The sequence below is a fragment of the Molothrus aeneus genome, chromosome 5, assembly GCF_037042795.1.
Source record: "Molothrus aeneus isolate 106 chromosome 5, BPBGC_Maene_1.0, whole genome shotgun sequence".
Taxonomy (NCBI): Eukaryota; Metazoa; Chordata; class Aves; order Passeriformes; family Icteridae; genus Molothrus; species Molothrus aeneus.
Genome location: NC_089650.1, coordinates 62,824,880 through 62,845,365, shown reverse-complemented (window position 1 = coordinate 62,845,365; position 20,486 = coordinate 62,824,880). Strand labels below are relative to the sequence as shown.

Here is a 20,486-nt window from a genome sequence, read left to right as displayed (position 1 = left end):
GTTGCTGAGAAGCTTTGAGATGGCTCTGAATAAACAGAGCCTTCTGCCCTTTGTCTTGCAGGCATTAATGAGTAGGTAATGGCACCATGGACATCAGACTATATGTAGTGATGAGTTAAGAGTTTGCTTTGGTCTCCCTTACTCTAATTGCACTAATTGGGTGAAAGATTGCAGTGGAAGTCTTAAACAGAGCTGAAATTTCTGGGTGTGGTCAGGGTATTTTGGACATATTTTTTCTGATTTCCAGAATTTGTTCCATTCTGGGGGAACATAATATATTTTAAATATCTTTTGATTTTTCAATTTGAAAAGAGAATTCATTTTTAAATTGGTTTGGCTATGAGTGAAACCATCTGTGTTCAATTAATTAAGGAAAAACAGTTGCTGGAAGAAAAAATAAAATATTTTGGGTTTCCACAGTAGAATTTGGTCTTGCTTTCAAAATTCAATGAAGATTTAAAAATCAAACATCTCTTCTAGAAAAACCAAACCAAACCACCAAAAACCACACCCAAACCCATGAACAAAGACAAAAAACCCCACAAACCTTGTTTATTTTAGATTGGCCTGCAATAATCTTTTGAGTCTTATTTTTCTACTCTGCTAATAAATAAAAAGTGATCAGTTGTTCACGAACCTTTCTGCAATTGTGATTTTTATCAGACAGCTGAGGTACTTGGAACTTATGACTTCTGAGTAAAAACCTGAAGTTTTCTTCAGCTTCCAGTTAGGCATTGCAGATGCTGGGTTAAGTTCTCATTCACAGCATTTCCTCTGATTTCAGCATTTTACTCCCTGGTGTGCAGGGCTCAGAGCAGTGTGATTACTCTCAAGGCTCACAGTCAGGGTGCTTGGGATGAACTGTGATGGGATCCCTTCTGCTTTGAGGTGAATTGCTCAAATCTTTAAAATGATGGGAAAATAAAGATACTGGAATGAGTTTGTACTCTAAATTAAAGTTTTACATAAATGGGTAAAAAAACTATAAACTGTTATAAAAAGAGAAACTAAAATAGTGATGTGAGACAACAGCAAAGGAAAAAAAATGAAAATTCCCTTTCTCAAAAGGTTTCCATGCCTGTATGTTGTGGAAAACCCCTGCTTTGTCATTTTCCTTTTCTGTCCTGTTGAGTTTTGAAACTGGATTACTTCATCAGGCAATACCAAACAATCTGCATCTGTGGACATCCAATGGAAAGTAGTAAAAGGCTTTCAAGACAAAGCCAAATAAAATACAGGAATGTCAGGAGCATTCAGTGGGGATGGAAGTCCAGAGCTCTGCATCTTTTGGTTGTTGGGTTTTTTTGTATGAAAACCCCACATGCAAGTGGCTTTCAAGCCAACTAAGTATTCATAGCAGGTGTTCAGAACGCAGACACTGGGTCATTTTTTCAGTAGTGCAATCAAAATGAAAGAAAACTCCAGCCCAGTGAGATCCTCACCTGCTATAAATTAACTTCAGTAATGTCAATTTTGATCCTGGGGCTGGAATTCATCTGACACAATGCCTTAATTTTCAGTGCAAGCTCTGTGATCTGAGCAAGCTGTGCTCGCCCTTATTTGGAGAGTTTCATCCCTGCCTGAGAGAAGCCAGGGGAATTATGCCTACTTCCTTCCACTGAGTACAAAGGGAGAGGGGCTGAAAATCTCAGATGTAGCTATTTACTTAGTCCTTGTAAACAGTGAGTGTTAGATGAGGTGCATTTGACCCTGGTTGTGGCTTTCCATAAAAATTGAGAAGAAACTCTCATTGGCCTGGGCATTTTTACGAGCTCCATAAAGATGAGACGTCAGAATTATGGTCAGATATTCTGACTTTTTGTCACATGTGACCAGCCTCTTAGTCCACAAAAGAGCACACCAAAGTCAAAGTAATGTAGCTGCCCAACCTGAGGTGCTTTAAGAGGTCTGGATTGGAAAGGAAGACTCCCAGCCTGTCAAAACTTGACCCTGGGCCCTGCATCAAGGTGAGAATCAAGCCTGAAACATCAGGCACGCCAGAGGTTGTGGCGAGGAAGAAGCTGAATGCAGAGCTCTGCAGGTAGGGTGGGCTGATCTATGCCCATTCTGGGCAAAGTCACAGGGATTCCTGTTCTGGACAGCTCCATGATGCAGAGGTTTAAATGGCTGCCTCTGTCATGGAAGTGTTGACATCAAGTGGTCTTTGCTGGTGGACATGTGGATGTTTAGAAAATACAAGCATCCATCAATAAGTAGAAATTTTAAGAACCTGCGTCTTTAATTTTTGCATTCCAAGTAACAGCTACCCCCTTTGCCAGTTCAGCCCTAAAGGAGTTGCAGCTTTCCAGAAATGTGCAAGGGCAGGAGAATTGGGCTCCAGAGAACATGTACATCCCACATCATGTGTCCATGGTCTCTGACTTTCAAGCCTCGCTGGTGTTGCCTTTGAAGTCAATGAGAATTTTGCTATTGACCTCATCTGGAATGAGATCAATGGGAACAAGCCTTTAGGTAAATATGCTCAGACACATTAATCAAAGGTGTGTTTGTTTCCTTAATGACTTTTTAGACCTGGCAGAAGGGAGGATTTCAGATTGTTTCAATAGAGTGAGGGCAGCTTTAAGAGTGCAGTTTCAAAAGCCAGACTTTTAAGGTATTTTGCAATTGTCAAGTAGGTGGTATGTATGTCTTGAAGCATTTGGTTTCAATGTAAAGGTCACCCCAGAGACATGTGTAAATGTCTCCTGCATTTCTCTTTTTTGACTTTCTGGTCTCTGTGGTGCTCCAATTACCTTTCACAGCACTGTTGATGCAGACAAGCTGAACCAGCTTTGTTTTGGCTGGAGATATTAAACAGTCTTAGCTAATTTTCTGACAGATTTTCTTCCAACCTAATCTAAATTCTCTTTGTTTTTATATGCTACCAATCTATTCTGTGCATGACAGCATTTAGTTGTGCCAAATGAGTGAACCAGGAGTCAAAAATTTTTTGCTAGAATCTCATTAAGATGAAATTAGACATTTCCCTTTTGAAAATTACCCTCTATTTTAATAACAGAAAATGAAATTGAGGAGCTTTAATAATGTGGGAGTTTTTTAAGAAGAGGGAATTTCTATGTGACTTTGAACAAGCATTAATCATAAGCACATATATTTTGATATGGATTTTATAACACAGGCACCACTAACACACAAATACCTGTGTACACACACTCCAGAATTTTTATCTTTTTTACCTAACCTCCTCTCTAGAAAAATGTAATGACCTTGAGAGAGTAAGAAACAAAAATGAAACCATGCTGAAAAACTTTTATCTTTTTATTATTGGTGCCTTTACATTAATACTGCTGTTTTGTGCTGAGAAAACCAACCTGTTACACGTAAGGTAACTGTAATATACAACATAGAAATGCAGTCTAAGTTAATTACAACAAGGAGCTACAAAAAAAATTCGTAGGAAAGAAGTCACCTAACATTGCAACTGTGCTTGCAACAATCACTCCCTTACTGCAGGACTATGCACATTGTGAACCATGGTCATTTACATGTCCCTTACAACCGTTAACAACAGAAGGGCTAAAATCAGTCTAAAAAGTTCCAGAACATCACTATATACTGTACAATCCTCAAAAATAATTTATTACACTGTTTCTAAAAAAAGGTACTAATTTTGCTTGGATGTCTTTCGTTTTCTGGTGTTCTCTGGAGTGCACAACATGTGCAAAATTTTGCCTAACAGTCTAAAAACTCAAGAACTGAACCATGAGCCACAATCACAGAGACGAAGTGGTGGAGTCCAGAACTTCCCTCCCGTTGCACACGGTTGGCACGTACATACTGGCAGATGCTGGAAGAGAAAGAGAGGGCAAAATCAGCTGACTTCAGCACAGCAAAAAGGGGCAACACACAGGATTAGAATTTGTGCTGGTCTGGGCCATCTCACCCCATTTAACCAAGGTGTCTAATGAAAAGTCACTTTGTGTCAGCAGCAGAGCTGATGGAGGTGCTGCTTGCACCTCTACATGGCACCTCAGACCTCAGGCTGAAGCATCCTCTGTAGAAATCTGATTTCACTTTTCTGCCCATTGGGAGCACAGAGTACAGAAGTGATTACACTTCTCCAAGAAGTGTTGGAATAAAATACATGATTTTTTATTTTTTCTCCAATGATTCTGTGCCACTGGGTCTCACTTTGTAGCACTTTGCATGGTAGTGTGAATTAATACACCTATAATGGTATCAAAATACCTCAGTAGAAAAAAGTGAACCTTTGGATTTTTTGTGTTTTATTGGCAAGAAATGTTAAGGTCTGATACTTTGAGCTTTCACATAATTGGAGCGGACATTAATGAAGAAAATAGATGTAGTTTTAAATCCAGGATATCATCTACCATATTAGATTTCTGTGTCAATCGCCTTTTAATTAATAATAAGAAGAATTCTAAGAACATACTAGGTGAAGTGAAGAAATGTTTTAATAACTGAATTTAAAAGCAAGATTATTTCTCACCTAATCCTGGAATAATTTCTGCCTATAATTCACTTCTAGGAGCTCTGGATCAGGATTCAGTATGCATCCAGAGGTGAGGACCAGATTCTGATAAACTTGTATACATGGTATAGCATTTTACACATCAGTTTTTCATTGCTTTAGTGTTATTAGGTGGCAATTAAATCTGAGTATAACAATCAGTTTCCAAATGTATTTGTATTTTGAGCAGAGAATAAATTACCCTATTCTGCTTAAGTCTTGTGGATTTTAATTTAAAAGCAAATTGTTTTGCCCATCTTTGTTAAAATTATCCATTGGGCATCAGGAACGTGTTTTCAGATACCCTGTGACATCTCTGCTCAGGGCACCATAAAGCTGCTTTTTGAAAGATACATTAGGTTAATGGTAACAGTGACCCAGAGAAATGTGATGCCTTCATCAAAGAAAACACATGGCAAGCCATGACTTAGTAAACTCAATCATCCAGTGTAAAAAGCAATTTATGCAACTGACAAGGGCATGCTCAATCTTCCACATCTGCTGCTGGCTGCACTCTCAGTTGCATATTGGTTCTGTAAAGATGCCCAGTATAATTTTTAGTAAAATTTATTCTTTCTTCAAATCAGCTGGTATTTTTCATTCTTTCATTGACTGACTAAATATTTCATGGAAAACAGAATTGCTTTAACAAAAGAAATTTAGAGGCATCTACTAATAACTAATTTAGGGGACTAACCTACTACTCAGAGGGCAGGACATCTTCCTGAAACAGGAGACCCAAGAACGAGCACCTCTTCTGGATTAAGTCAATGGAATTTGATCTCTCACCACATGGATGTGTGCTGTAAGTCAAAGGGTGGAGGAGCTGTTGTATGTAAAAGACCACAGAGCATCATGTCTGTGATTTCTAAAAATGAATTTGTATTCTGTATTCTGGTTTTATATTCTGTTTCTAACTGTGTATAATGTGGCAGCACAATGAGCTAAACTTTTTTTTAATTGTTATTTTTATTTTCTACTTTTTGTTAGAAAATAGAAAAAAATCAGTTCTGCTCAGGAAACCTGATTCAAATTCCTGTTCTACTGCAGTTTGGCTACAGGCAAAAGCATTTTGTTTCCATGAACATCAGTCACTTAACCAGAAATTTTTTAGCTTCAGGCTTTTTCTTTTGAAGTCCAACACACTGACAAGCATGAATAGCTCAAATACTATGGTAACTGGGTCAGGAGGATATCAAAATTGGACAGAAATATATGGTAGGCGAGAAATGAGTGCCCTTGCCTTTTAAGTTTCCAGGCTTCCTGCACAGCATGTAGCTCTCTTGCAGTGCTGGGACGCAGTTATTAACTCTGCTGGGTGGAGTAAAGTGCTCACACCGAGCATCCAGCTCTCCTGAGACAGAACAAAAGACCTTGCTTTTCATTACCGACCCCAGCAGTGTTAATCACTGGCCCTGCAGGGCTCTGAGCTCCACTCCGTGTCTGATAGCAGCCACCAAGGGCTTTCCTGGAATACTGCTGCATATGCAAGAGACACTTCACCTTCATTCTGTGTTGAGACCAAGGACAAAAGTGTGACATCAGCAGAAGTTGATTTGGCTCAAGTTCATGCTTTTGATCTCTCTTTTCCTGGCTGTCTCTCATTTTGCTTAGATAATCCAAGGAAAAGAACCAGAGGTACAATGCAAGAGCCCAGCACTGCCATGGTGACCTTGCAGCTTTGCCTACACAGCCAGGAAAAGCAGATCAGAATTTGCTGCCTGTGTGCCCCTTGGAGCCATGGAGCCAGAGAATCTCCTGTCTTGGAGGGACCCACAAGGGTCATTGAGTCCAATTCCCTTCTGTGCACAGGGCAACCTCAGGAACCACACCATGTGCCTGAGAGCATTGTCTCTACTCATGCTCACAGCTGGACAACTGTGAGTTAATCTCTGTTTTAGCAGGGCTAGTTTGGAGCCAGGCCCAGGAAAATAAATTCAGAGGCAATAAAATTGCCAGTCTGGCTATAAACAGTAGGTTCAATTCCCTTTGTGACCCCTGTGCAGGTCACCTGGAGGAGCTCAGCTCTGCAGGCAGCTCTCCATGTGGATGTAACTTGGATGAATGACATCTGCATGTAAAAGCTTAGTCTGAATCATGAAGGTGTTTATGAATTCAGGAAGGCGAGTTCTCCGTTAAGTTTTATGGGTCCTGAAGCCCATAAAAGAGGAAAACAGGGGAACATCCCAATGAGAGAGGCACTGCTGGGGCAGCAGAACTCATGCAGCACATAATGGGAATTTTCAGAACCAAAACAATGTGTACAAATACATACATTTCAAAACATGTCATATACCCAAGCACACTCTTACCCTGCCTCTGTTTGGCTTAAATCTGTATCCTTTTTCTAGTTCAGACTTTGTCTATCAAAATGATCAAAGCTCAACACTAACACTTAGACTACCCAAAAGCACCACCTTTTCTCAGAGTGACCAGATTTCACGGTTCAGGAAGCTGTGCTAAAAACTGTCTGTGTGTCACTTGCTGTTCAAGAGCCACTGTGCTCATGGCATTCATGATCAATGGAGTGAAGAGGTGGTGGCAGCCCTGAGATGCAATGGAGGTGGCAATCTGTGGAGATAGGAAAAGCACTGACCTCTAGAGCTCTGATAATGTTTAAGGGATGGCTTTTCAAAATTACTAGAATGCCCTAGAGCTAATTCTGATGAGTTTGATATTAAGAAATTTCTGAATGATGAAAATGACATCAAGACCAAAATAAAAACAAGCTGACTGCCCCAGGAGTAATGAGAGGAATGTTTTAGAAAAAGATTAGAACCAATTTGGATAGAAACCTTTTTGGATTTTTATAAAGGACTACATAGTTCATAAAAATGATGGAAATTTATTTTAAATAATTTTAAATTAATGCAAGCGAGTAAGGGAAGATTTTTCATCTTGAAAATATTGTCACTGTGATAGACAGTGTTATTTTCCCAAATAATTGTCCTAAATGGAAACTGTGGGGCTGTTTCCTTTGTATGTGATGAACCTTTTAGCCCTACTTCCATGTCTTCCCATGGTCTAAAAAGCCCAACAAGGTGAGCAGCCCTGATTCAATTAGATGGAAGCAGTAAATGTAAATAACTGCAGCAACCTTTCCAAACAATGAAGTTGTAAGAGATTGTAACTCTGGATTTTTTTGCTTTTCTTAATATTCTCAAGCTCTTCACAAGCCTGATAATGCAGGTTTTAATGTGAAGAAGTGCACTGAGGATGTCTCTCAGTTGCCTGCACGCTTACACACATGTTATTCAGCCATTAAAATAAAAGTATTAAATTCCAAAATGCAATCCAGAATCCAGTAGAAAGTATTTATGAATCAAATTTTTTTCTGACTAAGCTCATTCCATAGCATGAGAGTGTTAAAAAACTTGGAAAGACCACTTACACAAAATTGATAAGGAATGAAAAGAATCTCATGGGACTTACCATTTCAGCAAAGACCACGCTCCTAAGAGTTTTTGGGAAATGATTGGTCTTTTGGGAGTCTTCAGCACTTCAGGCAATTGGTGCCATCTCATTACATTTTCCAAAATAGCAAGGAGTGTTTGCTCTCTGGTGTCAGGACCGGATGCAGTCCTGGCTGATGGCCCTGGGGACCTATAGAGCCAGATGGCTGATGTCTTGTTAGGGGACCCTGGGAATTCCTGCAGTGTGTTTTGGGATGGGAGAGCCAGGAATGGCTGGGATCCCTTCACTTACTAATCCTGCTAATGTGATACACAGCAGGGTGCCAAGTTGCTTCCATGCTCTGTTTGAAATCTGAAGTGCCAAAGCTTTTGAGACAATTTTGAAATTTAAGTGACACTCAAAAACCTCAGGCTATTGTTATTGTGAACAAGGATGGAAAAGCCTTGCTCTGTGCCCCCCCTTTCCTCTGTTTCTTATTCCCCTCCTCTTTATAGTTGTAGTGTGCTTTTCAATTGGATTTCCAGGGGGGACATGCTGTCCAGAGAGTTCTGTGGATGGGGTGCTGTGTGCTCCCATCTTTGATGAGTTAGTTAGTTAAGCTAGACAAAAATCCCAAACAAATATACAGGAGACCTTTTTTTTTTCTCTCTGTAATCCATAAAACTCTCTGAGCAACTCACCCAAAAAAGCAGTGACAGCCTCAAAACAAAATCACAGCTGTGAACCTGCTTGTGATGAAGAGAGTGAAGATGAAGGGAAGAAGGGAATCAGAGCAAATGAGTTGTCCTTGCAACAGAACACTGATTGCTTCTCCAGGCTGTGGCACTGACAAAGGCCATTGATCACGCTCTGCATACAGATGCAGTTTATGGCATCTCTTGGATGCAATTTCTGCAGACTTGGAGCCTTTCCTTATAATGCAGGTGATGAGCCATTGAGAGCACGCTGTGTTGTGGCCCAGATCCTGGCAGTGTGCTGCTCTGACAGGAATTCTCCAAGGCAATCTGCTCCTGTCACACTGCCAGAGCCACAGTGGGACATGGGGTCTGCTCGGTGTGTGCATCAGGCTGGAGCCAGTGCCTGCAAAAACTTCCTGCTGACTTCAGTGAGCTCCAGAGCAGGCTCTGAGCTGACCCCCATGCCAGGGGGATGAGTTTTCCTCTCCAGACACAAAGGAAATGATGCTTTCACAAGGTTACATTGTCGCCGCATTTCTCTTCACAGAGAAAAGCAAGGCACAATTCTTCCCAAGAATATTTCTGGGTTTCACATTCTCTGAACATCAGAGAAAGGAAAAACAATTCTTATCTCATTTGCTGTGCCTGTGTTTGTGCCAAAGTAGAATGCAATATGGAGATTTTTTACCCAGAGTGATGGTGTTTTGTTTCCTTGGCCCATCAGGGCCAAGTATGTGTGTGTGTGTGTGTTGGTACTGTTGGGTGACAGTCATGAGATTCAGTGCAGGTGTGTGCAGAGTTGAGTGCTTGGCAGATTCAGTTTAGATGTAATGTAGTATAGTGTAATACAATGTAGAATAATATAGTATAATAAATTAATTAATTAGCTTTCTGATAAGATGGAGTCCTCCTCATCATTCTCTCCCCTTTGTCAGGGCTTTCCCTGCAAATACTACAATATTACATAGTTGAGCCCCCTTGTCTTTGCCCAAACCCAGCACACCCCCACAGAAAGGTGGCAGATTTGTTACTTACACTGGGAGTAAGTGGTCCCGGTCCCACTGACACTGAACCTGTTGAGGTGGAGTCTGTGAGTGACCACGTTCTTCTGGGGCTGGAAAAGGATGATGTGCACTTTGGGTGCAAACAGGCAGCCCAGCACAACAAAGCCACTGAGACTCACAGAGATGCACATGGTGGTGGTTTGCACCTAGGAGAGAGTGGGCACAAAGCACAGGGTTTCAGTATGGAGAGCTCTGAAATGCCAAATATTAGAAACATTGCTACATAACAGCATGAACCACAGTCCTGGGGGTTTGCATTGGTGCAAACCAGGCTGGTGTGAGCCTCTGTTGCATCCTTATCATGCACAATCCCACTATCATGGGAATGAGATGCTGATGCTGGTGGTGCCCTGTGTCTCTGCATGTCAAGGATTTAAGTCATTGATTGTGTTCTCCCTTGTTTTAGTACAGAAAGGATAGATCTGCTCTCTTTTTCTCCTACCCCTGATCTCTAACTTGATGAGAGAACCCTCTGTAGTGCTTGCCATGCAATATCTGAGCAATGTTGGCTGCAGTGGGAACCAGCTCACACAGAGTGTACATCGTGTGGGTTTACATCAGTTGTCTCATGCAAAGCATCCATCTGAAAACTAGTTTAGTCTCTAGCTCCAGTCCTAATCAGAAAACTTGAGTAAGCCCTTGCAGAAATATAGGTGTGATTTGGAGTAAACATAATATCTGGTGACTGTTTTCAGACTGGGTCTGAAAGGTGTCCTGATTTTGAGACATCACTTTTTGGGCTCAGAAATGAATTGTTTGTAAAGCTGAAGGATTTTAGAATAGTTGCCTTGGGGCATTTGTTAGTGCAGCTTTGCTGGCACTGTCTATACTTTATCCTTTTTATTCAATAGTATAACTAGCTGCCAGTTTACTGCCTCATTTTCAGTTTATATTCTTTTCTTCCAAGCAGATTCCTTAATTAAGATGTTGAATTAAACTGCTTTAAACTCTTTTGCTTAATTTGAACGATTATATATCTATGGCTCATTTTTCCTTAGTTATACTCCAGCAGTTCTTTGAGATTAGCTTTCTTCCATGGGAATGCTTCTCATATCTCCTTGTCAGAAATAATTGGTGCAAATTGGAAAACAGAGTAGGGAATGGACATTGTTGCTTTTTATATATACTGAGCACAACCAGTGTTTTGTCATCAATTAGGATAATTAATGTGGTCATTTAATAATGGCTCTTTGCACATTGTGGAAGTTGCAAGCACCATGGAATGTGCTCAGCTTTCACAGGGTGAGTGAATATGGAAGATACAACAGAGCCTGCATGATAAAGGAATGCCTTAGCTTCACATTCTCCTTCACCTCTCTGCATTTTGTCCACAGATTTATGTTGTCAGGTCAGGTGGATGTTGAACAGGGTGCTGTATGGGTAAGACAAGAAAGGAGTTTTCTTATAAAACAAGAGTAAATGAAGCTACCTTTATTTTCCTTAGTTCCAAGTTACCTTTTTTTCACTGTCAAAGCCCTCGTCCCCCACCCTGCTTTTCCTAGTGTTTGTGCTGCCTGGAGCAGCTCAGCTATGCTGGCATAATTACACACTCAATCAATTAAATGATTTGGGTTAAAAATAGCTCCATCCCAGAGGGTTCCTTTTAATCCAGGTCACTCTGGTGGTTCAGTGTGTAACGCGGCCTCACAGACTGGGCTGGTGTGCTGGCAGAGTGGAGGGAATCCCACTAGACCATGAGTTATGCTAAGGCACATGGAGAACAGGGAGGGGTTTTGGGACAGCCAGCACAGCTTCACCAAGGGCTACAGAGATGGCATTTATCTGGAATTCTGTAAAGCCTTTGATAGGTGCCTCCCAGCACCATTCTCTCTAAACTGGACAGATATGGATTTGATGTTAGGTGAATAAGATATTGGTTGGATGGTGACATCCAGACGACAATGGCCCCGGAATCCTGATGGGCATCAGTGACAAGTGGTGTCCTTCAGGTGTCCATATTTGGACCAGTGTTATGCAATATCACCATAAATTACATAGATGAAGGGATCAAGTGTATCCTCACCAAATTTGCAGAGTGGGGTTGTTTCTAAGGCCGTTTATTGTGATGCTACCAGGCTAGGGCTGTGTTAGGATGGCACAAGCTGATTCAGAGTCAACATGTGACACTGTATGGAAATTAAATATGGGCTTTTCAAAGGAACCCCAGAAGTGTAGACTTGTCATGAAAGTATCAAAAAGATGTTAAAAGCATTTTCTGCTCTTTTTGTAGTACTTGAGTTGGTTTGTTTGGAACCTTATAAATAAATTGAATGCCTACAAGTGGTTTTGAAAACTCCACTCAGGAGATAAGGCTGTAAAATTCTGCTTGAACAATCAAGTCATGTTCCTCTTGGCCATTAATGTCTGTACTGCCCACTCATGTGACTGTCTGCACTGATATTTCCCTCCTCTTGTGTCTGTCTTCCTGATTGCTTTGGGTGTCCAGAGCTGCTCCCTAGTGCCTTCCTTAAACTTTTCCTTCATTAACTTCAATCCATGACTTGCTATTCTAACTTCTCCTGAGACTGAATAATCCCTTCCTCTCGTTTTGTTGCCTTGAAATTATTTATGGTCTGTGATCACGTCTCCCTGGGTTTACTCTTGTCTAGACTAAATATATTTAGCTCTTTTACTGTCACTCTGCATGTCTCACTGCATCATTTGTTACTTATCCTTGTTTTCTAGATGTTTTCAGTACATTTCAGTACATTTCCAGATGCGTAAAATAGTACTAAATATATTATTCCAGGGTGGCCACATCAAAAATATGTTAAGTGACATTATTAACTCCACAGTTTTATATGCTGTTTCATTTACACACTATTGGCAATAACATCCCCCTAAGGTAATCTACTTTTCTTCTGGGCAGAAAGTTGAACCAATTCTCTGCAAACTGCTGCAAGGGCCAACTCCCACAGTCACTTCTCACATCGTAATAACTGTGAGATTTCCAGTGGAGCAGATCTGAATCTTTTTTTGGAGACAATTTCCTTCTGTTCAAAAATACAATTTTATTGAACTTGATGCGTTGCAACACTATCTGACAATTTAAACAGTTTAGTCTTTCTAAAGTTTGCTTGTGAAGGCTGACCAATATTTGCTGCTCAGTGAGGTATGTGTTTTATAAAGTGCAGAAAGAATAAAAAGTTCTGTACTTAAATAGAATGTTTGTTGAACTTTTTTTAAACAATCCTGTTTCATAGGAAATTTTGAAATTTGATCCTTATATTTTTATTTGAAGGAAATACCATGTTTTAATAGCAGATTCTTTTGCAGGGGAGACTAGTTAATATAGATTTTATTTTAAGCTCAATTTCTGTCAAATAACTCATTATGACTAATTTTAGGTAATTTACTGGGTTTTTCTGCTAGGACTGTGACTTCACATAGTGATGAACCCAAATGAATGCTTGATCCATATGTTATGCCTCTATTGCAATCAGACTAACAGTATTAATCCCTTCCAGCTTTGACTGCACATACTATTTTTGAAATTATAGTATGGTGAGCCAAAATCTGGTAACGTAGAAAGAGAACTTGTTTGCAAGGGACCCAGGGGCCAAAGGAAGTGAGAAAAAGCCTTTAGTGAATGCTGACATGGTCCTCTAAGGTGCTGAATATGATTTACGGAAACATGTCCAAAGACTTACTCTGTAGTCACTGGATGTCACATAAAATATGGGGAGAAAGGCCAGCCAAATGATGCACGTTGTGTACATTGTGAAACCGATAAACTTGGCTTCGTTGAAGTTCTCTGGACATTTCCTGGTTTTGAAGGCATACACAGTGCATAAAACCACGAGGATGACATCATATGTCAAGGACATTAACATACTGGAATCTTTGACGTTGCATTTCAGGATGACAGTCTCCCTCTTCTCGGGAAGTGTGTATCGCCGGGTGCCCGGCGCCTCCAGGATCAGCCACACGGACACCACCACCACCTGTACCAAGATGAGACTCAGGCAGATGAACACCTGAGAGCTGGGGCTGATGAACTTGGGCCTCTGAGCGCCGTTCTTCACGCCATCAAATATCCTGGCGATGCAGTTCGTTTTGGTCAGGAGGGCGGAGTAGCAGACGGCAAAGGAACTTCCCAGCCCCAAACGGCGGAGGGTGCAGATGGCTGGAGAGGGCTTGGCTATGAAGAAGAAAGTCATGCTGTAAGACAGGAAGACCCCAAAGAGCAAAATGTAGCACAGTTCACGGCCAGAGGCTTTGACCAGGGGCGTGTTGTTGTGCTTGATGAACACTCCAATGACCATGAAAGTGCAAATAAAGCCCAGGCATGCGATGGTAACGGGACCTATTGCCCAAGCATCTTCCCACTTGATGTAGTCTTCTGGTAGGTCATAGCAGCCAGTCAGGTCAGCTGTGGGCCATTTTCCAGGCCCACAGTCTGCACAAGTGAATTCATCAGCCAGGTACTCATAGGTTTCACAGGGAATACAAATCCAGCAGCAGACATCTCCTGGTTGCATGTTCTTCATCTCATTGGGAGCGCAGGGGTCGCTGCACTGGGAGACAGGGACAGAGTTCCTGGACCAGTGGATAGAGTCTACCTCCAGTGACAAAGTTTCTGCCCACTGACCAACCTTCACGTAGGAGTATCTGTCTCCAGTGAACTGGAAATTGAACACGTTGTATCGTCCTATCCCATCCCCATAGGCATCAAATTTGACCATACTGTCTGCATCATTGGGAGGGTTGAATGGAGCTGTGGGGAAAAACAAAAAAAAGAAAGAAATAGAGAAATGTTATTACCAAAGCTACATATGATATTTTTTTCATCCCTCTGTCAAGCACAGGCACCTGACAGCTTAGAGAATACAATTCAGTTGTCAACAGGTAAGTCAAGAGGTTTGTGTCTGTCTCAGTTTTGAACTTGGAAGGAGAGCTCAGATAATGGAGCTCTATTTCACTTTACATTTATAAATCTAAGATGACCAATGTCCTCACTTTTTTGTCTTGGATATGAAGCAGTCCCATAATTATTTCTCCCAGTATGCATCATTGCTGCCTCTCACATTTTCTCTTGAAAGAAAGAGGTCTGCTCCTGAGTCTCAGCATTTTTTGGTGAAACTTGGCTGCCATGATATAAGAAAAATTAAACAGTTGGGTCATTAAATGACAGTTTTGATGCCAACAGTCTGGAATGCAGTTGAATAGAGGATTAATTTTAAGATGATGGAGAAATAACTGTGAAATCCTCAACAATTCCTTACCATGTCTTTTTCTCTTCTCCCTAAGTGGTAGGAAGTTTTGAATCCCTTCTATGTTGCTTCAGTTTTACCAGTTTCTGATATTTCTTGGATGGTCTGAGGTCCCCAGCACATGCTGCTTTGGTCCTGTATCTTGTATGGGGAACAGATGACAAAACCACAAACTGGATCTGGGACCTTCAGTGAAATCAATATTGTAACACTCCTAACTGGTAAGCTCTGCAGAGTTTTGTTTTTCTTCTAGCTGAGGCTTACCCAGGGAATGAAGAAATATTAAAAATCTGGGAGGAAATTGCATTTACCACGTGATTTATTGGTCATTTGCTGTAGCATTAAAGGTAAAAAGCTTTACAGGCAGGAAGAAAAAGGATTCTTTTTTTACCATTGATGAACAATAAAGGTGATTTTGTTTCCCAGTGTCTTTGGCCATAGAAGTGGTTCCACTGTCATTGCTGGAATAAATCTCTTTCCCTGCCTCTGTGTCCATACTGTGCTTGAGCTTGAGCAATATTGTATAAGGGTGCAATGCCTTCCTCCACTTCAATCTCCAGATACTTTGGATTTCTTTTGGTAGATTTATTTAGCTTCTTTAAAACACTGAGGCCAACTTCTTTCACCTTTATTCCTGCAGAGCATTACCTTATTTTGCAGTACTCTGGCTAAGGTCAGTAAAAGGGACACTGGGTGTTGGCACAGAAGCCCCAGCTGGAGGGTTGAAATTGCGATCTGCAGATCCTCAGGTGCTGCAATTGGAGGGCATTTCCCCCCAGATTTCTGCTTATTGTAGGGCAGAGTTAGAATATAATTTACAGTCACCTATACTCTCTTTCTGAGTCAAGACTCTGCTTGTTCTCATCCCTGCCCTCTCCTGCTCTCCCCACCTCAGCTGTGTCAGCCACAGTGGTGGAAAGCCTTGGTTTGCAGGATTACAGTCGTGGAATTGCAGAATAATTCAGGTAGGAAGGGACCACCCTCTGATCCAACCCTCCTGCTGAAGCAGGGCCATCCCAGAGCACATGGCACAGGATTCATCCAGACAGTTCTGGAATATCTCCAGTTAGGGAGGCTCCAAACCCTTTCAGCCAACCTGTGCCAGTGCTCAGTCACTGCATACAAAAGAAGTTCCTTCTCATGTTCACGTGTTCAGTTCTGCCTTTGCCTCTGTCTTATTGCCATTGAGAAGAGCCTGGCTGCCTTCAGACACCCACACACACTGAAGAGGTCCCCTCTCAGATGTGTCTTTAAAGGCCGAACAAGCCCAACTCCCTCAGCCTTTCCCCATAAGACAGGTGATTCAGTACCCTCATCATCTTCATACCCCTCTGCTGGACTTGCCCCAGGAGCTCCATGTCTTCCTTGTACTGTACAAATTAGGACTGGGTAGCCCAGGAATCTGTAAGAAGTTTATTTTATCTCTTTTTTTTGTCACTGTTGGCATCTAGTTGTAACACTCTGTAGTCCAACAAGACCTCTGAGAGCACAAAAATTAAGAGCAGCATAATCCTCCCCCAAATGGCCAGTCCTGCTGGAAGTGACATGCTCTAAATTAAACAGGTAGATAAATTCAAAATATAGGTCAACAAGAAGAACATGAAGCAGCTTTCCTCCTCTCCCTCCTCCTCCTCATCACAGGCATGCAAGCTCCCTCATCCAGGAGCAGCATTAAAACGAAATCATAATGCAGCACTTAACAGCTCCTCAATAATGTGCTGTCATTACCAGTGTCCTATTTCATTATTCATAACACTTATATAGATTGTAGAAGCTGTTAACACAGCAGCCCAGCTTTAAGAGCCAGTTTATTCAGTTCAGTGTTATCCAGGCCAGGTCCTGAGGTGGGCTGAGAGCCTCTGACTGCTGCTGGCACCAGTGGGGCTGCAGGTCAGGAAGACAAAATGCAAAGCACTTTGACATCTCCTGTCAAGTGCATAGCTTGAAGGCCACAAACATCCCTGTGCAAGTTACCTGAGGGTCTGAAACACCAGCACTTTTCAGGAAAGAATTCCCTCTGTATAACATGTTTAACAACTTCTTATAGAAGTTCTGAGAGAATATTTGTCATTTAAATAGAGAAAAGTATTTTCCTTAGATTTTGCAGGTAGGTTCACAAGGCAAAGCAGGTAATCTCACACAGAGTTAGCTTGAAGATCAAGTATAATTGCCTTCCATAAGGCTGTTCCCACGCTACAAGAAACAAAAGATTTTTGTAGGACAACATGTTCTAAGTTAACCAAAGCTTGCAGCTTGAAACATTCATTTTTAGTGGCTGCTGATAGAGGAAAATAAATCACCCCCTTTCAGATGGAAAGGATGAAATCATTTAACCAAACAATGATGTATTAAATTATAGTATGGTGAGCCAAAGCCTACAAATGAGCCCACTGGGTGGCAGCAATTAATATACCCACTGATTACAAATAAAATCACTAAGGCATTTTAACGTATCATTTATCAACGTGTTCTAGATCCTGTAGGAACACTTCCAAAAAAGCAATATTTTCACAAAATATGATGCAATAATAATCATAAAATTAAGATGCTTATAGACAAGAGAAATGCTTATCACAAGAAGGCAGGATCTTATGTTTTAGAGTAAAAATAACAGTTTTTGCAAATTGGTTTTCCCAGAGATGATGTCAGGCTGTCATAAGTCACTCTGCAAATTCTTTTATATATCTCAATTTTTAGACCTGAGAAACCTACAATTTTTATAGCAGGTATTTCTGGCAGGTCTATTTCAGAGTTGTAGCTCAGCTCTTTTACATTCATCCCTTGGGAGAGGACGGACAAGAGTCCCTGGATCTCATCAGCTGCTAGCTAAGAGGCTGAGGGACAATATGAACTTTGCCTCCTTTGAGCCTTTGAATCTTCTCCTTCCCTTGCACTTCATGAAATGAATTAGTCCTGTTGTAAAGCAGTTATACAAGAGGAATTTTGTAGAAGAAGTTATCAAGGAAAAGAAAGGATAATTAGAAAAGACCTAAAGCAGTGATGCTTTGTGCTCCAGCTTGCAGCATTTCAGCGATGAAGGTGCAGAAGCAGTGACATTTATAAGAGCAGGAGGGCAGAAGGCAGAAACCTTTGGAACCCCAGTGCAGGCAGCTGAACTCTGCTCCTTGGAGAAATCCTACTGGAGGAGAGGATTCCACTATGCAAGGGGAGGACAAACTCCTTCAGCTTCAGATAAGAGGGGAATAACTGCAGATTTATGACTGTTTTAGTAGCAGATACAGATAAGAACATAAAATAACATCATAACTTTTATGTAGTGAATTATGTCATTTGTTTCCATCTTCCTAAGTGGGATCAATTTTTCCAACATTCATATAACTTGCAAAAATGTGATTATCTGACTGTTGGAAGCAGGTGAGTTTCTTTTATTTAGAAATCTTTAATAATTTTGATGTCAGTGATGTACAGCTCTTGGTGACATGAAAAAATTCAGAAAGAAAGTTCTGAATTGGAGATTTATTTTATTTTTGGGCCAAACCTTTATTTGAAGAGGCAATATGAGAAATATATTTAAGTACTTCTAATTCTGCACAATGCCTCAGTTGAGTGAAAAACACTCCAGGATTTTTAACAAGGAATGAATAGATGAGAAAAACAAAGCAGTTTTCATCCTAATTAGGCACTGGAAATCTTTTAGGAGGCTGAGCAGCCTAGGGAAAGGTGTGTGTCATCTTAACTGGCTTGGAATCAGACTGGGTTTTGTTTGTCAGCAACATCTTTGGGCCAGGAAGGATATTTTGCATAGAGTCTCTCATGTGTCTGGCACAGATTTGAGTGTGTAGATGCTGTCCTGTAGAAAACATCCTCACTAACACTTCCTGGTGGGAATGACGACAGATATCCCTACATCTAAGAACATTCCTCATGTCCACTGAAACATGCCTCTGTTCTTTGTTTGCAGAGTGCATTCTTTCCAAACAAGGCACAGATCACAGAGGCACAGCTCCCTAGCTAGGAGGCAATTCATTATTAGCAAGGCTTGATGAGAGCACTGCAGCTTTTCAGCTTGGCAGCTGGGAGATTTCATGTAAAGAGGTGTAGAAAGGGCTATTGGGTGCACTGAAGGTACCTTCTTCCACATCATCCTGGCCCCAAAGACTATGAGGAGATCCTAATTAAATAGAAAGGGAGAAGTAAAGAGGGAACAGGCTGGAGTTTCTGAAAAGTTGAGTAAAACCTCCTTAGTCTCACTAGGTGGTGCTGCAAAAACTCCAAACTCCTGATTTAAGGTTGAAAAATAAGAAATTTTTTTCTGAAACAGAAAAATATAGCTATCTTTTAATCCTCCCCTACTCTTCCTGTTACGTATCAAGGGCAATGCCTTTTAAAAACACTTTAATGGAGAGCCTAGATAATAATATAACAGGATATGTTGTGTTTGTCCAACAGGCTCATCTGTGTGTAGGATGCCTTATCTTGAAAAGTATCAGAAAAGACCCTGAGAATGCACATTTCTTTTAATTCTCTTTTATTTTTAGCTCAATATGCCTTGTTGAGGTCAAAGTGACATATTTCTGCTTGGCTGAACATTTAGACCAAGCAACAGAGACCTGATGCACCCACTCCTGTTTCAGCTTCAGCACAGCACAGCTGGTTTCATACATGATTGACAGAAGGCACATTGAAATTTGGAAATTTAGGAGTTAGTATGGGGAAAGATCAGAGGGAAGTGTCACTAGATGTACCTCTCCACAATTAACAAAATACTACCTTCCACAGAGACCAGCACTTTTAACCTCTGCACCACTGCCTCTGGATGTGTTTGGGTCATAGGCAGCATTGCTTCTTCTCATTTAAGAAATGAATGAGACAAATGAGACAGGTTAGTCCACTAAAAATGTCATTTTCCTATCTGTGTCTACAGATTTTCCATTCAGGTCTATGGTTTCTCTCTTAGGCTAGACACTTGCTGTTGGGAGTTTTAAAACTAGTTGTAGACCCCCAAACTTTTGCTCTTAGTCAGAGACAGAAATGTTTTTGTGGCAAAGATCTATCAGGGGATATATGTGGATGAGTTAGTCATCCCAAACTTGTGCCCTATAAAAGAGAATGAGTATTGACAATTTCTAGGGTTCACTTTAGAGTAGTGTCTAGAATAGCCCAGCCAAACCTTTCTTTTTCTGTTGACCACCAGGAGTGTGACTATCTGAAATACCCCCACTATTTATGTATCTGAAGTCAAGTGAGGTGAATAGCACCAAAGTCTGGGACAGAAAGGCTCACAGCTGGAGCACCCAGTGGTGCAGCATGTCCAAGCTCTCTGCAGTACCTGAGAGCAGGTGTCTCACAAGCTGCCTGCACAGCCTGCTGTGGGGGCTATCAGAGAGAGCAGTCCATGAACATTTGCAAAATAAGGTAAGAAGGATCTGAAAAATGAGAATAATTCCTTCAGCTTGTCATTATCCTCATTATCCTCAGCCTGGCTGAGCACAGAGCTCCCAGGCTACCTTTCCTGTGAATTGCTTGCCTCAAGCACAACGTTTTACATTTCCAGGTATGTGTTGTCCTCTTGCTTGTGCAGCTCTCAGGCATAGGTGTGGTCTTTAGGATGTGGCAAGAATGAAATAGATGCTAAGTTACAAACCTTCTTAAAGAAAACTATGAA

At 41.1% G+C, this 20,486-nt stretch overlaps 1 protein-coding gene across 3 annotated transcripts in view; it reads right to left on the bottom strand.

Moving 5' to 3' along the window:
- Positions 1–3,261: 3,261 nt before the first annotated feature.
- Positions 3,262–20,486, bottom strand: part of GRM3 (glutamate metabotropic receptor 3) — a 103,791-nt gene continuing 86,566 nt past the window's right edge. For all 3 annotated transcript variants that reach the window (XM_066550955.1, XM_066550956.1, XM_066550957.1), the window contains 3 exons: positions 13,298–14,364; positions 9,619–9,793; positions 3,262–3,808 (listed from right to left, as the gene is read on the bottom strand). In XM_066550955.1, the coding sequence (XP_066407052.1) occupies positions 3,735–3,808; positions 9,619–9,793; positions 13,298–14,364 (1,316 nt within the window). In that variant the 3' untranslated portion in view covers positions 3,262–3,734. The remainder of the gene's footprint in view (positions 3,809–9,618; positions 9,794–13,297; positions 14,365–20,486) is intronic.